Source organism: Ascaphus truei, chromosome 1 (genome assembly GCF_040206685.1).
Source record: "Ascaphus truei isolate aAscTru1 chromosome 1, aAscTru1.hap1, whole genome shotgun sequence".
In the NCBI taxonomy this organism is placed as follows: domain Eukaryota; kingdom Metazoa; phylum Chordata; class Amphibia; order Anura; family Ascaphidae; genus Ascaphus; species Ascaphus truei.
The window spans coordinates 419,096,635-419,111,108 of NC_134483.1; the positions used below are offsets into that span (position 1 = coordinate 419,096,635).

At 44.8% G+C, this 14,474-nt stretch overlaps 1 protein-coding gene across 6 annotated transcripts in view; it reads left to right on the forward strand.

The window, feature by feature from the left end:
* LOC142503102 (malate synthase-like) overlaps window positions 1-14,474 on the forward strand; it is a 79,847-nt gene that overhangs the window by 42,078 nt on the left and 23,295 nt on the right. For all 6 annotated transcript variants that reach the window (XM_075615108.1, XM_075615117.1, XM_075615097.1 and 3 more), the window contains 6 exons: window positions 2,896-2,986; window positions 5,709-5,785; window positions 10,923-11,033; window positions 11,907-11,966; window positions 12,185-12,341; window positions 12,429-12,627. In XM_075615108.1, the coding sequence (XP_075471223.1) occupies window positions 2,896-2,986; window positions 5,709-5,785; window positions 10,923-11,033; window positions 11,907-11,966; window positions 12,185-12,341; window positions 12,429-12,627 (695 nt within the window). The remainder of the gene's footprint in view (window positions 1-2,895; window positions 2,987-5,708; window positions 5,786-10,922; window positions 11,034-11,906; window positions 11,967-12,184; window positions 12,342-12,428; window positions 12,628-14,474) is intronic.

Below are 14,474 nucleotides of genomic sequence, written 5' to 3' on the forward strand. Positions count from 1 at the left end.
CCCACACCCTCTCCTCCCTCCCCACACCCTCTCCTCCCTCCCGCCCCACACCCTATCCCCCCTCCCCACACCCTATCCCCCCTCCCCACACCCTATCCCCCCTCCTCACACCCTATCCCCCCTCCCCACACCCTATCCCCCCTCCCCATACCCTATCCCCCCACCCACACCCTCTACCCCCCAAACCGCTCCCCCTCCACACTCCCTCTCCCCCCCTACTCACTCCCCCTTCCCACTCCCTCTCCCCCTCCCCACACCCTCCTCTCCCCCACTCCCTCTCCCCTCCCTCTACCCACTCCCTCTCCCCTCCCCCTCTCCCCACTCCCTCTCCCCCTTCCCACTCCCTCTCCCCCTTCCCACTCCCTCTCCCCCCTCCCCACACCCTCTCCCCACTCCCTCTCCCCACACCCTCTCCCCACACCCTCTCCCCCTCCCCACACCCTCTCCCCACACCCTCTCCCCCTCCCCACACCCTCTCCCCACACCCTCTCCCCTTCCCACACTCCCTCTCCCCCCCCTACCCACACCCTCTCCAGGGATGCCAGCAAGCAGTGATTGCTAGGGTATGAGTTTCAAGGTGATTTTTGCAGAGAAAGTGTTGTCAGAATGTGTCTAGGTAGTCGGGGTCCAGAGTTGCTGGATACCCTAAAAATGTACCCAAGAATCATGCTTGATTTCCGGATACATTTTGGCACATTGTCCTGGCAATATCTCCCCTTGAAAACGCTTGCGCAACTCACCGCTAGGGTCCTCTGCTTCAGCACAGCCTAGAAAGGTAAATGGTGCAAAGGGGTGAAAAGTGTCCCTGTAACTATAAGGGGTCCCTAGGTTATCCCCAGTTACTGCCCAGGTCACCCAGAACCTGTACAGGGGTTCATGGGTTCTCCAACCATAGGTTGTGAGGGGATTTTTAAAGTCCAGTCCAAGTCCATTGTATAGTGTGTGGGGAATACAGGCTGATAGAAATTTAAGTGCAGTTCTATTCCCCATACCCAGAGACTTAGGACCCGTAAAAGTATATTTTTATTAACATTGTGTTTGGTATAAAATGTACTGTTGTGCACGGTATTATGAGATTGGACTTTCGGGACCAATGTTCTGACGGGCCACTGGGCTACCAACTTAGTGCCAGTAAGTCTGCTCAGACATCGGACATGAAAGCCACAGAGGATGCCTGAGATGTGAAGACCATTTGGGCAGGAGGGAAGGGCTCAAGTACCCACGTCCTGGAATGAATGGAAGTCCTCCGGACTACCATTTGCCCCACCAGACTTGGAGGAGCCTGATCCAACTGGTGGCATCTGAATAGCAAGGAACTAGGTGGCAAACTTGCGCATGTCCCTTGGCAGATTCAGAATCCCCGCTTGCCTGGCTTCACAGGACTGGCATCTGATTGACGGTAAGAAAGTTCCCACTAGGTGATTGGCTGTAGTATTTTGTGAATGAACTCCAAAATACTATAAGAAACCTCTCAGCCAATCAACCGGTAGATTCTCAAGCGCCAAAACAGCGGTGGGGTTTTTTAAAGTGAAAAAAGATGCCTCTGCGCGAATAGCAAGGCACCGGCTTCAGAAAAACCAACCCGGAATATTTTCTAAGTCCTGCTTTTTGCCACCAAGTTCTGAGAATTCAACGTAGTGGTCGCGGCTGGGATTTCAAACCGATTTTAGTTCCAAGACATTTGGAGCTAGTCCCGGTCAAGCAAAATCAAGTCCTCCGGAACGAAGGGAGCGGTGGCATCTGGAATTGCAAGCCGATTTGAGTTCCAGGACATTTCAGGCCAAGTCCCGGTCAACTAAAGACTTGTTTTAAGTGCTATTTAGCTAGGATAGTCTAGTTTATTACTCCAGTTCCCAAGTAAGTGTGTCTCGTCTTATGTAGTTTGTGTATCATTGTGTGTATGCCTTTTCCTGCGAATAAATTTACAATGTATTTCACTTGACCTGTTTTGCTCAATGTATGATCTTATTTATTTATTTATAAAATGTTTTACCAGGAAGTAATACGTTGAGAGTTAGCTCTCGTTTTCAAGTATGTCCTGGGCATAGAGCTAAGGCAAACAATACATGGCTCCAAATACAGTTACATAAATGAACAGGGTACACAAAACATACAAGACATTGCATGCACAGTTAAAGAAAATATATATTACAGGCTTATGTAACAGTTACAGACCAGATTAAAATGTGAGACAGCCTTAGATTTGAAAGAACTTAAACTGGTGGTGGATGTGAAAGTCTCCGGTAGGTTGTTCCAGTTTTGGGGTGCACGGTAAGAGAAGGAGGAACGGCCGGATACTTTGTTGAGCCTTGGGACCATGAACAGTCTTTTGGAGTCTGATCTCAGCTGATAAGTGCTGCATGTGGTAGGGGTGAGGAGCTTGTTCAGATAGATGGGTAGCTTGCCCAGAATGTATTTGAAGGCAGGACAGGAAAGGTGAACTTTGCGCCTAGACTCGAGTGATGACCAATCTAGTTCTTTGAGCATTTCGCAGTGATGTGTGTTGTAGTTGCATTGGAGAACAAAACAGCATATTGAATTGTAGAGGGTGTCAAATCCTGGTAAAAAGGTGTAAATGCCTTGTCTCCCGTGTCAGGCTTGGAGCGGGGAAAGATTGAGCAACCCTTGGCTTAGGCAAATTCAAGACATTTTGCTGGCCTGACCCGTCTGAGTTTGAGCATTCCCTACAAGTTCAGGGCAGTCCCTCTACAACTGGCGACTCTAACGAGCCTGGTTTCTGTAGGTATCTTTTTTTTCGTGAGACCTTGGCCTGGGTAAATCCAACAGTGGAGTAATCTATCTCTGGCCCCCATGATTAGCCAACCCATCTCTCTTAATAACTATTCTACTCTACTAGCAGTTATGTTCCCTTACCAACCATCTTGTCACCTTTAGGTGGATTTTGATGATGGCAACTGTCCAACTTTCTTCAATCAGATTAAGGGAATCTTTAATGTTTACCAAGTTGTTCACAACAAAGTCGCAGGTGAGATTTGTAATGTATGTATAACTTTATATAGCAACATCCATGTACACAGCGCTTCACAGCAGTAATACTCGTAACATAATATAACACGCTTCAGATATAAATGTAACGTGAGGAAAAAAGTGTGTGTGGGGTGGGGTGCGGGGGGATAGGAAGTGAAACTTCTTTGCGTTTTGTCACTGAAATTGTATTTTTATGATTTTGATTGAATGAAAGACTTGAGAGTATAATTTTTTTATTTATTTTTTCAGCAGAAATGTCCATAGTATCAGTTGGAATACAATTCACTTATGATAACTAAATTAAGATGCATATATTTTGGATTGTAAAGTATATAAATGCCGTCACTCTCAAAAGTCTTTCATTCAATCAAAATCATAAAAAGCAAAATACAATTTCAGTGACAAAATGCAAAGAAGTTTCCGTTAGAACGCGCGTGCTCGGCACACACACCCTGTTATTTGTTATTTTTATATCTGAAGTGCTTTTTTATATATATAATCATTACAGTTACTAGATTATATTAATCTATAGACAATTCATGTGTTCTATGTTTACACACCTTGCATTTTTTGCACTTCTCCATTTTGTATTATAAATGGTAGATTTCTTAAATTTGCTATTTGCACTTCTATATTTGTACTCGCTGGAAATTTCTCTAATAACAACACTATTCCTTTCGTTGGTTGTTGTACACACACACACACACAAACACACACAGGGCCTCTGACATGTTTCCTGGGGCCCAGGACTAGAGTTACGTTCGGACCCCCATCCCGTGTCGGCAGTTTTGCGAGCCTCCACACCCCCATTTAACACCTCACAAGCCCCCTCTATTTCCCCCCCTCTTCCCATGTCTTTGTCTCCCCTCTGTCTCACTCATTCTTCTTCACTCAGCCCCTCCCGCCTCTCATGTACTTATCTCCCCTGCGTCTTACTCCCTCTTTTCCTCCCTCCCTCCCTCCCTCCCTCACCCCCCCTCTCCTCACTCGCCCCCACCTTCTGTCAATTACGCCACTCTCACTCAATCCCCCACCACAAAATACATACCAACCCCCCCATTCCATATTAAAAAGACCCCCACTCCCTGCTATTCCATATTAAAAAGACACCCACTCCCCCATTTCATATTAAAAAGCCCTCCACTCCCCCCTATTTCATATTAAAAAGAACCCCACTCCCCCATTCCATATTATAAAGACCCACAATCTCCACAATTCCATATTAAAAAGACAGCCACTCCCCTCCATTCCATATTAAATACCCCCCCCCCCCCAATACATATAAAAAGACCCCCACTCCCCCCAATACATATATAAAAAAGTAGACTTACCTTGGGGATGGTCAGGCCGGGCCCGGTGGCTGCAGGGGTTCAGCGGCTGGTGCTGCAAGTTGGGGCCGACCTCTGGTCAGGCCCGGCTGCCGGTTGCAGCTGGGCCCCAGCTCTCCATCAGCTGCAGGCCTCCTCACTCTGTGTCCCACGCCGAGCTTCCAAAGTAAGCACGCACCGGAAGCTGAGGCCCAGCTAACTTCTGGCACGCTGATGTCAGAGTGGCCCGTCACGCACCACCAGAGGTTGGCAGCTCGGAGTGGGACACATAGTGAGGAAGAGGCCTGTTTGCAGCAATTTGCAAGCACCGGCAGCCAGACCCCCTGCAGTCACCCGGCCCGGGACACTTGTCCCTTCTGTCCCCCCCTGTCGGTGGCCCTGCACACACACACACCCCAGTACCTCAAAAAGACACAAACTATCACACACACAGTACAATAAGCAGAATAGAGACATTCAGTGTTTGTCATGGAACAAGAATCACATTCCTGCCCGACCCCCCTTCTGCTTGTCAGCTCCTTAAGTTCAGCTGCAGGCATTGGTTCCACATACACACACCGTGCCTGTGTGATGTATCAATATGTTGCCCTTTCTGCCTGTGAGCAGGCAGCCAGTGAGTTGCTACAGCAACCTCTGAGCTTCTCAGTATGGGCTAGTCTGCCCCCCTCCTGTTTGTTCAAGATGGTCTGTCCCAAGGCTATTCCCTTTACCCACATTGCTCTTCACTTCCTTTCTACCCTAGATCACAGTGAGTACAGACCTGTGTGCATCCACCCCTGGTAAGGCCTTTCTCTCTTACCATAGTCTAACCTCATAGAAGCATCCCACATAGAGAAGCACTCTCTGCCTACACTACACCTACAAGTTCCTGTGTTTTCTAATCCAGCAATAAAATTAAGAAAGACATTAAGGACTTGTCATGCTTTGGAAGAGGGAGGACATGAGTTGAGCTTACTGGAACTAATCATACATCATTCGTGACCCTGGTTCCAGGAAAGTGTTAGTTACAGTTTTCCCCACTCCCAGTTGTAAGACAGCCACCATCACATTTTCGCCTGCAGGAGGACTTTCAGTGCTGTGTGAATGTAGAGCCAGCGGGGGCGCGCATGATCGCATGTTCTTCTCCAGCAATGATTTTTCGTGCTGAGATCAGCCAACAGGGGCGCGCGTGCACACGCCTTACTTCTCTTACGCATTTTTGTCTCCATGAAGGAGTTTTAGTCCTGAATTTAGGTGCTAGCAAAGAAGTTTCATTTCAAAAAGGAGTCACTGCCCTGAAGAGCTTACAATCTAGAGTGTTATTTTGTAATGAACATTGTTTACAGAATTTCAAACTAATTCATGTTTACCCCCAGCCATAATTTGTTTTTCCATGGTTTTTCCCCAAAACAGGTATACCTTCTATCTCAAAAGCCCCTGTGCTAATGCTTAGACCAAGAGCGTGGAACATGGTGGAGCACAATATGATGGTGACATATTTTTCTATCCTTTTTGTTTATTGACAGTCCCTATTGTCCTGTTTGAAAGATGGAAACTTCTGCTAAATCATACACAGGGAGCAGAACAATGTATTGCAGTACCCAATAATCTATCAGTGGTTAGTGGACTCAGGAACTATCAATTTATTTAGATTACAATAATTATGATATCCTTGTATTTTTCTCATCGTGTAAGAAGTAGGGATGTGAATCATAATATAATTTGTAACGCTAGAAAAATCATAGGAACCAGCACTTGATGAATTTGCCCCATAGAGGCTAAAGTCACTAATATAGCACATACCAGACCGTTTCATCAGTGTTCATTGCTAACTGTGAGACGCCTACTAGAACTGCAGGTTTGTGATATAATACACCCTATGGACACTTGACTTGGCCAGATGGTGTCTTCCGATGTTGAATGGTGTCTTCTGACATAGCACCACTTAGTAAATATGGGCTGTTATCTTAACGTTTAACGTTCGCTTTACTGCCATCCTCTCTCACTTAATCTGTTTGCTTTTAGTTAGTGATCGGGCAGATATGTGGCATGCTTATCTTATCTACATCTACATATTCAGGGGTGTAGGAAAAAGCAAAATAATCACCGTTCCCCTTAATAGTTTTTGTTGTAAATGAATGAAAAGAACATTTTCCAAAAATGAAACTTATAGTCATTTAAAAAAAAAAGCACAATCACACCCCAAATAACTAGTTCTTCACCCCATTCTTCTCCGACCTAGAAAAATTACACAAAGGAACACTAATTATAGGAGGACATTTTAATGTAGCACTGAACTATCTTTTAGACAGGTCAGGAAAACGATCTAACTCACTTAGGCCCCCCAAAGAGAAGTCAGCAGCCACTTTTCTCAACTCCCTTCTTAAGTAACTTATACTGTGGATGCTTGGTGGTGTATTTATGTATGGTTGGACCATGGCCCAGCTGAAATCTGTTTAAAATGGTGGCAAAAGCCCTTGTCATTACACTCTTGGAGACTTAACAATATGCCCGTAACTAACTCACACATTGTTCTGTTAGTATCCAATGAGCAGGAACATTTTTTCAAATCCAACACCACTCCTGGTATTTCGCTGGAATCTATCTGGATAACACATAAGGCCTACATAAGAGGCCTTCTTGTTAGAATTGCCACACAGGGGTAGAAGTGTAAATGCCAAAAGATACAGGCCCTAAGCTCAAGACTGGAGCAACTTGAACTTCAGCATTAAATATCTCTTATTAATGATAGAAGAGGCAGAGAAGTCACTGAGGTGGACTGCCCAGAGGTTCTATAAGAAGGGCAATAAGCCATGAGAAGGATAATAAGCCAGACACCATGCTGGCCAGAAAACTCGGGTAAGAACATACGGCGCACCATATCGCCTCTCTAAAATTAGAATCGGGACTTCTAACTAACAACCCACGGGAAATACTTGGTGAATTTAAAAATGTCTACAGTAAACTCTATGATGGCCAGAAAACAGACTATTCATCGAATACAGCCAAAGACCTAATTAAGTTCCTCAAGGCGGGTAGACTCCCATAAATATCCCTTCATGAGAATGACAAACGCAACCTCCCAATCACATATGATGAGGCCATTAAGTCCATGAAAGGCACCAGGCCCAGACGGATTTTCCGGCATGTACTATAAGAAATTTAGCGATATACTTGTCCCTAAACTGACAAACCTATTGAACTATTTTCTGCAATCTCAGGAAATCACAAGTGAAATGCTCCTAACGGCCATCTCAGTGATTCACAAACCAGGGAAAGATCCCAATCACTCCAAAAATTATCACCCCATAGCCCTGATAAATGTAGATATTAAAATCCTTTCAGAAATGCTGTCAACAAGGCTCAACGTCCTCCTTTCACGCCTGGTCCACCCTGATCAGGTAGGATTTATTCCAGAGAGACAGGTTCTGGATAATAATTGGAAAATGGTAGACTTAAGTAATGCAGCTAAAACATAATTCTCCCACAATGCTTCTCTCACTGGATGTCGAGAAGGCATTTGACAGGGTGGACTGGACATATCTCTTCACGGCTTTGCAGGCATTTGGCCTTAAAGTGTTACGTTGTGCTCCTACACAAAAGCGAGGGAAAGGAAGAGACCCGATAGCGAGGTGGGGAATCCGCAGGAGAGACGAAAGGGAGTGAGTTGCCACGCAGCTGGGGATTGGCGCCCGTAGTCACGTGACCGCGCCGCACACATGAGAATGCGCAATGTGTCCGGAGGTGGGGAGCCAAGCTCAGGGACACGACTAGGCCAGCTGCATGTGCGCGCATGCTCTGGCAGCAGAGTGGGGATGCGCGCGTTCTCAGGCACCAACGCGGGGGGTGTGGGTAAGCCACAAGTGAGGAGCAGGGGAGGATAGAATCCAGAGCACAAGGTCACATCCACATGGGAAAGGCTTCTTGGAGGACGTCCAGCCTCCTTAAAGGCATAGTGCCAGAAACAGCAGAGTGCAGCAAAACTAAATACAACGTAAGGGTTCTTTGGCCAAAGGACTATAAGCCTGCTACCACGTCAAGGTAAAACCTACTCAGCAGGTCCTACACTACCCGCACGGTAAACTAACCTCATTAGTAAATGAGTGACTGTCCCAGTCTTCCGGATTCCAAAGGAGATGAGTAAAGGTCCCAAGGAGGTCAGGCAGGAACAGCATGCAATGGTAGTACTTGCAAGAACCAGGGCAGGTAGCAACTGACTTGATAGCAATGTGAGTCAGAGTGAGGCTTACTTTCTGTCAAGAGGAAGAGGGCAGGATTTGCCAGAAAGCAAGATGGCGACGCTTGCTTCAGAATACTTAAAGACACAGGATCTTGACTCGCAGCTAGAGGGCGGCGATCAGAAGTTAAACAGGTAAGGAAGTAACACGCCGCAGGGGGCGTGTTCCGCTCATCGTCACATAAAGGAAATGTAGTCAATTGGATAAAATTGCTATATAGTTTCCCAAAACATATCAGAACAGATATCACAGCAGTTTCCCATTCAAAATGGAATTAGGCAGGGCTGTCCTCTATCCCCCCTTCTTTTTGCACTCACAATTGAATCCCGGCCAGAATGATTCACAGTTACCCAGATATTTAAGGAGTTAAGATTGAAAATCACAATTACAAGTTAAACCTGTTTGTTGTTGATATTATGCCAACTCTTACCAGCCCTCATATATCCCTTCCCACGCTTTATAAAGTTATAAAGTTTTGGGCCGTTTAGAAAAAATATCAGGGTTTAAGGTAAATACGAGCAAGTCGGAAGAACTTAACATCAGCCTTCCCCCTGAGTCAGTTAGAATGGCATCACTAGATTTTAATTTCAAAGGGAACATAAGATACTATCAACTAACTGGGAATAAAATTAATCAATTCATATTCAACCATCTAACAAGCAAATTTTACGTACATGTACCAGTCGATATCATGGATAGGTAGGGTATATGATCTAAAAATGACCCTTCTTCCAAAAATGTTATATCTCTTCAGGGCTCTCACCATTCCTATCAGAGCTAAAGATTTTCAGAGCTTACAGAAGAGCAGGATGTAAGGAAACCCAGAATTAGCAGAAAATTCTTGATACGCCCCCGAACAGAGGCTGGTCTTGCAGTTCCCTGCCTACAAACCTACTACCTAGCTTCACAAATAGCACAGCTGGTGGCCTGGCAAGCCTCACCACATGAAGTTAGATGGGTGAAATCGAGAACTCCTTTGTGAGGCCTCTTCGTAATTCAGCCTTGCTATGACACAGCAAAAAGACAAGACCAACAATTGCTCATTCCTGAAAATCTGGGACAGGATTGGTCTTGAGAGAGGTTTTCTCAAGCTCGCATACAGGCATGGTGACTATCTGCGTAAATCACAATGTCCACTGTGGCTTTAGTGTAGAGCAGTTCAATTGGTGGACCAGAAATGGACTATCTAAAACCCAGCATCTGATTGTAAATTCCAAAGTTAGAACCTTCGCAATTCTCAAAGAGACCAAACAGATCCCGAGTACAATTTCTAAGATACACCCAGATTCCGAAAGACCCATGCAACAAAATACAGCTTTTGAGATGATATGTTCCTCTATACCCTTTGCAAAGCAGCTGATCTCACGCCTTTATATAAATATTCTCCCTGGTACGGGGGATTACGAACATTTGCATATTAGACAGATAGCTCGAGGTACAGGAATGGGAGGAAATATGGGAAACCATATCCAGGATATCATTATACACACTAGTTAAAGAGAATAGTTATGAGCTCCTATATAGATGGTACCTGACCCCGGCCCGAATACACAAATTCCACAAACAGACCTCTCCTGTGTTTTTGGGGTTGTCGGCTGGTGGGCACTTTTTTCATATCTGGTGGCAATGCCCAATAATTAAAAGTCTGTGGTTTGAGGTGTTCAACCTCCTTAATGACACACTGGGTACTGCCTTGGTCCCCTCCCCATGGGAGGCACTCCTGAATAGGAGGCCTTCTGAGACCAATGGCAGGCAGAGGGAACTGATTAACCACATCCTCTCAGCAGCACTGTGTATGATCGCTAAGGTATGGAAGGGTCCTGTCCCTAGACTCCCTGCAATTATCAATAAGGTGTGGCACATCATGAGTTTAGAGAAACTTACTGCCTTGCTCACCGACTCTTCGGATACATTTATGATGATTTGGGAAACCTGGGTTACAAAATGGGAGTACTCGTCTTTCGATAGAACCACTTAATTACAGTAGTGTAGCGACAGAGTTATGAGACCAACAATATGATAGCAAGCACTCACAACCAAGGGGCTGCATATGTATGGTTGAATATGTGCAAAATTGGCTTTATATCTGGTTACCGACATGAATGTATTTAAATCTGTATGACATTTCCCTCCTCTCTTTCCTACCCCCCAAATTTAATATTTTGTATTATGTATACTATAATATTTCATATTCAATGCACCCATTTTTTTATGTACCCCACAAAATGTTGTTTTTATAATAAAAAAATGTTATGGAAAAAAAAAAAGCATAATCACCAAGTTTTCACTTGTTACTTGACTTTGGTGCAATATGGGACAGCACCTTTCAGTCCTGCTGTTCTGGTGAATTCATTTAGTTGGCTGTGTTATACTTCTGTCCCATTTACAGGTCAATGGCAGAGAAATACCAGGCCCCCTCTTTGATTATGGGTTGCTCATGTACCATACTGGGAGGAGACTATATGAAAGTGAAAGTGGTCCTTTCTTCTATTTGTCAAAGGTATTCTGTTTTTGTAGAGCATTTGGAGGGGTTAGTAGTGGATAATATGGACAATAATAACCAATGATGTTCTTTGTGGGACCCTTTGAAAACATGTGATGACTCCTGGAAACCCTTACAATGTATTGTGACGCTACAGAACTGCAGCCTAATTATACCATGTACATAATCAATATAGTGTCTGTGATATTTAATTTTAATGTAAGATCCAGAGGACAAACCTTTGTTGAACATGTGGGGATGGGTCAGTACTAAGACACGTGAGAGGAATTTGATCAAATGAAGCACGGAATGAAGAAGGATCAATAAGAGGATCTCATACCTCTGTAATGGACACAAGGAAGTTGCGGCAGGCATGGGGGTTGGAGAGGGGGGGTTAAAATGAGAGATGAGCAACGTTTTAGGCCTCGTTCAGAGTGCAGGCTTCGGAGGGAGGGCGTGCTGCCGTGCGAGCTGCCGTGGGACACAAAGTATTCAAATTGAATACTGGTTGTCAGGGCAGCAGCTGCCCTGTCTCCGAAGCCCGGAGTTGACGCTGGCTACAGTTTCAAGAAACGAAAAAATCGTTTTTTGAAGCTGCAGCAGCGTCACTGGGACCTAGGCAGCCAATGAAATCATTCTTGAGAATGATTTCAAGACTGCTGCCTCGATCCCTAAGCTGCCGTGTGTAGCCCCGCCCCCTCCCCGCCCCGTCCTCAACTCCTGAAGCAGTCTGCTGGGGATGAACACACATCGCCCAGCTAACTGCCGCCCTCCCTCCAAATCCTGCCTCTAGCACCCTGAACGAGGCCTTAGTGTTATTTCTCATAAAGCTTGTTTATTTGTATGCTTTGATTTGAGCACTAAATGAAATGCATTCTTCATTGTCCTTAGGTGGAAAGCTTTCTAGAGGCCAGACTTTGGAATCAAATATTTGTCTGGACCGAAGAAAAGGTAGGATGGCTGTTCTTAGTATGAAAGTAGTGGTAGATGCCATGATATATGTTCATGGTCTCAGGCAGAGATACACTCCCACATTCATTATAATAATACATACGCCTGAGAAATCCAAGTGCTAATGCACTTTCAGGCCCATGTTGAAACCAAGAGCTGCACCTTCCTGGGCCTTACATCACCTGAGTAACTCGTTATGTTTCTCATTCATTCTGCAGTTGAATTTGCCGCATGGAAGTATTAAAGCCACTGTCCTGATAGAGAGCGTCCTGGCTTCATTTGAGATGGAGGAGATCCTCTTTGAACTGAAAGACCATTCTGCTGGGCTGAACTGTGGGATCTGGGATTACTCAGCCTCCTTTGTTAACAAATTTGGTGTGTTGATTAATAGGTCTCATTGTAACCAACAGACAAATGAAATCGAGTTGTCCTTCGATTAACTATTTATTTTTGTACTTTCAGGTCACCGCTTGGAATTTTTGCTGCCGGATCGCAGTAAATACGTGAATATGGAAAAGCTCTTCCTTAAAAGTTACATGGATTTGCTGGTTCAAACTTGCCACCGCAGAGGAGCTCTAGCTACAGGAGGGATGGCAGCTCTCTTACTCCCAGAGGAAAGAGACTGCAAAGAGTACCAGAGTGTTATCGCAGCTGTCACACGGTAAAAAGGGAGAGTTGCACCAACACTACAGCGGCTTTGTATGCCATGTGCAGACAACGGGAACAGGAACAGGAACTTGACTGCCCTGATGTTCATTTTTAAGGAGATATACATAATTGAGGTTTGGTGGTTTCTTGGACATGAAATGCAGTTACAGTGGATTAATTCTAGCTTCAGACTGGTTCTCTTGTTAAACCTATGCACCTATGTCAAGCAATTGACTCTCATTATGAACACATTATTGTGCTAACGTTCTTACATGGATACATGCATTAATCCTGCAGATTCCAGTAGTTTCACAATGTTGAACCATCAGCTACCCCAATGAATGAACACATAAGAATCAGTCATAAGTAAAACACGTTTCTGGGACCACAATAACCTGCTTTAGAAAATTAGCTTTGTAAAGTTTTGTGTCTTCCTTATCATTTTTGATATGTCTGAATTTTGCTTTAAATTAGTTAATCTCGTTTGGATTTGAAGGCTTGCAACTTTGTTTGATGTCTATGAATCTTAATTTCATTAAGTGGTGATGGTCATTCCGCAAAGGTCTTTAACAACTGCAAATAATTATCGTAGGTTGGTGTATGACCCGTTATGAATTATATATTTGAAGACTATGAGATCGATGCTCAGAATAAATTAGACTCGCTCCAAATCAATGAGACTAGACAGGTTTGCAGTGGATCAACTGCAAGAACATTCTTAGAGCGGAATGCGACAAATATTATCAATCTCTAAATGGAGACACACACAGAAACTTCCATTTTCCTTTATTTGCATTTTTCATTAATGCAATTACTACTGTGCAGATGATAGACAATTAGTAATTCTGAACATTGCTCAAAAATAGTCGGTGGTTTGGGGCATAAGTCCCAATCACAGTGCTCAATCCAAATCTGAACCTTTAGACAATAATGAGTATGAGTCCACATATCATGGTGACAGGAAACTGTATCAGCCAGCAGGTAGAGTAATGAGACCCAGTGCTTTATGAATGCAGCAAAAAGACACTCAGTGTAATAGCAATAGTCCATGTGTCATAATAAAATAAAGGTTAACATACCGTTGTTGTATGGGACTCGGCCATACCAAACCCTTATGCTGCAGCACTATTCCAGGTCATCCAGTATCCCTGTGAGGGAGAAATATACTCACAGCAGGCTTGTTCCAATGCAGCGTGCAGCACGCTCAATATCCACATAGAAGTTGAAATCCAAAGATTCCTGCGGTGCACAGCCAAATAGGGTAGAGGACCAGCAAGGTGTAGTTTAAAAATATACTTTATTGAAACAGCATGGTACAGGGGACACACACTCTGACGCGTTTCGGACTGGTATAGTCCTTAGTCATAGAGCTGATCCGCGCCATTCATCCCCACTGATTTAAAGGGCTAAGCCCGCCCCCCTACGTCATCGCGCACCCCGTTTTTGGCGCGAAAATCACTGATATGTAATCTAATTGGCTTGGACTCCCAGCGCAAAGAATGACTAACTGCCGTATATATGTTTGAAGGGGAGTGATGTACATCCCCCTGCGTCATTGCGCTACTCTTTTTGGCGCGAAAATCGCCACACTATAGCCTCATTGGCTGAGGCTCCCAGCCAATAGGAACGCTGACTGCCCTAGGTATGCCTGAGGATAAGGGGAATGACGCGCATCTAGCTTCAGCGCCCAGACCCCTCTGTCGACACGTAGCGCGTCGTTGCTAAGCAACGACTATAAACAACAGCAAAAAAATCCTCAATCCTCACAGAGCAATACCAGGCTATATGGTACTAACAGGGTACCAAGGGAGGCGAGGAAGGAAAGGAGGGGAGGGGAAGAGAGGGAGGTGAAGGGGAAGG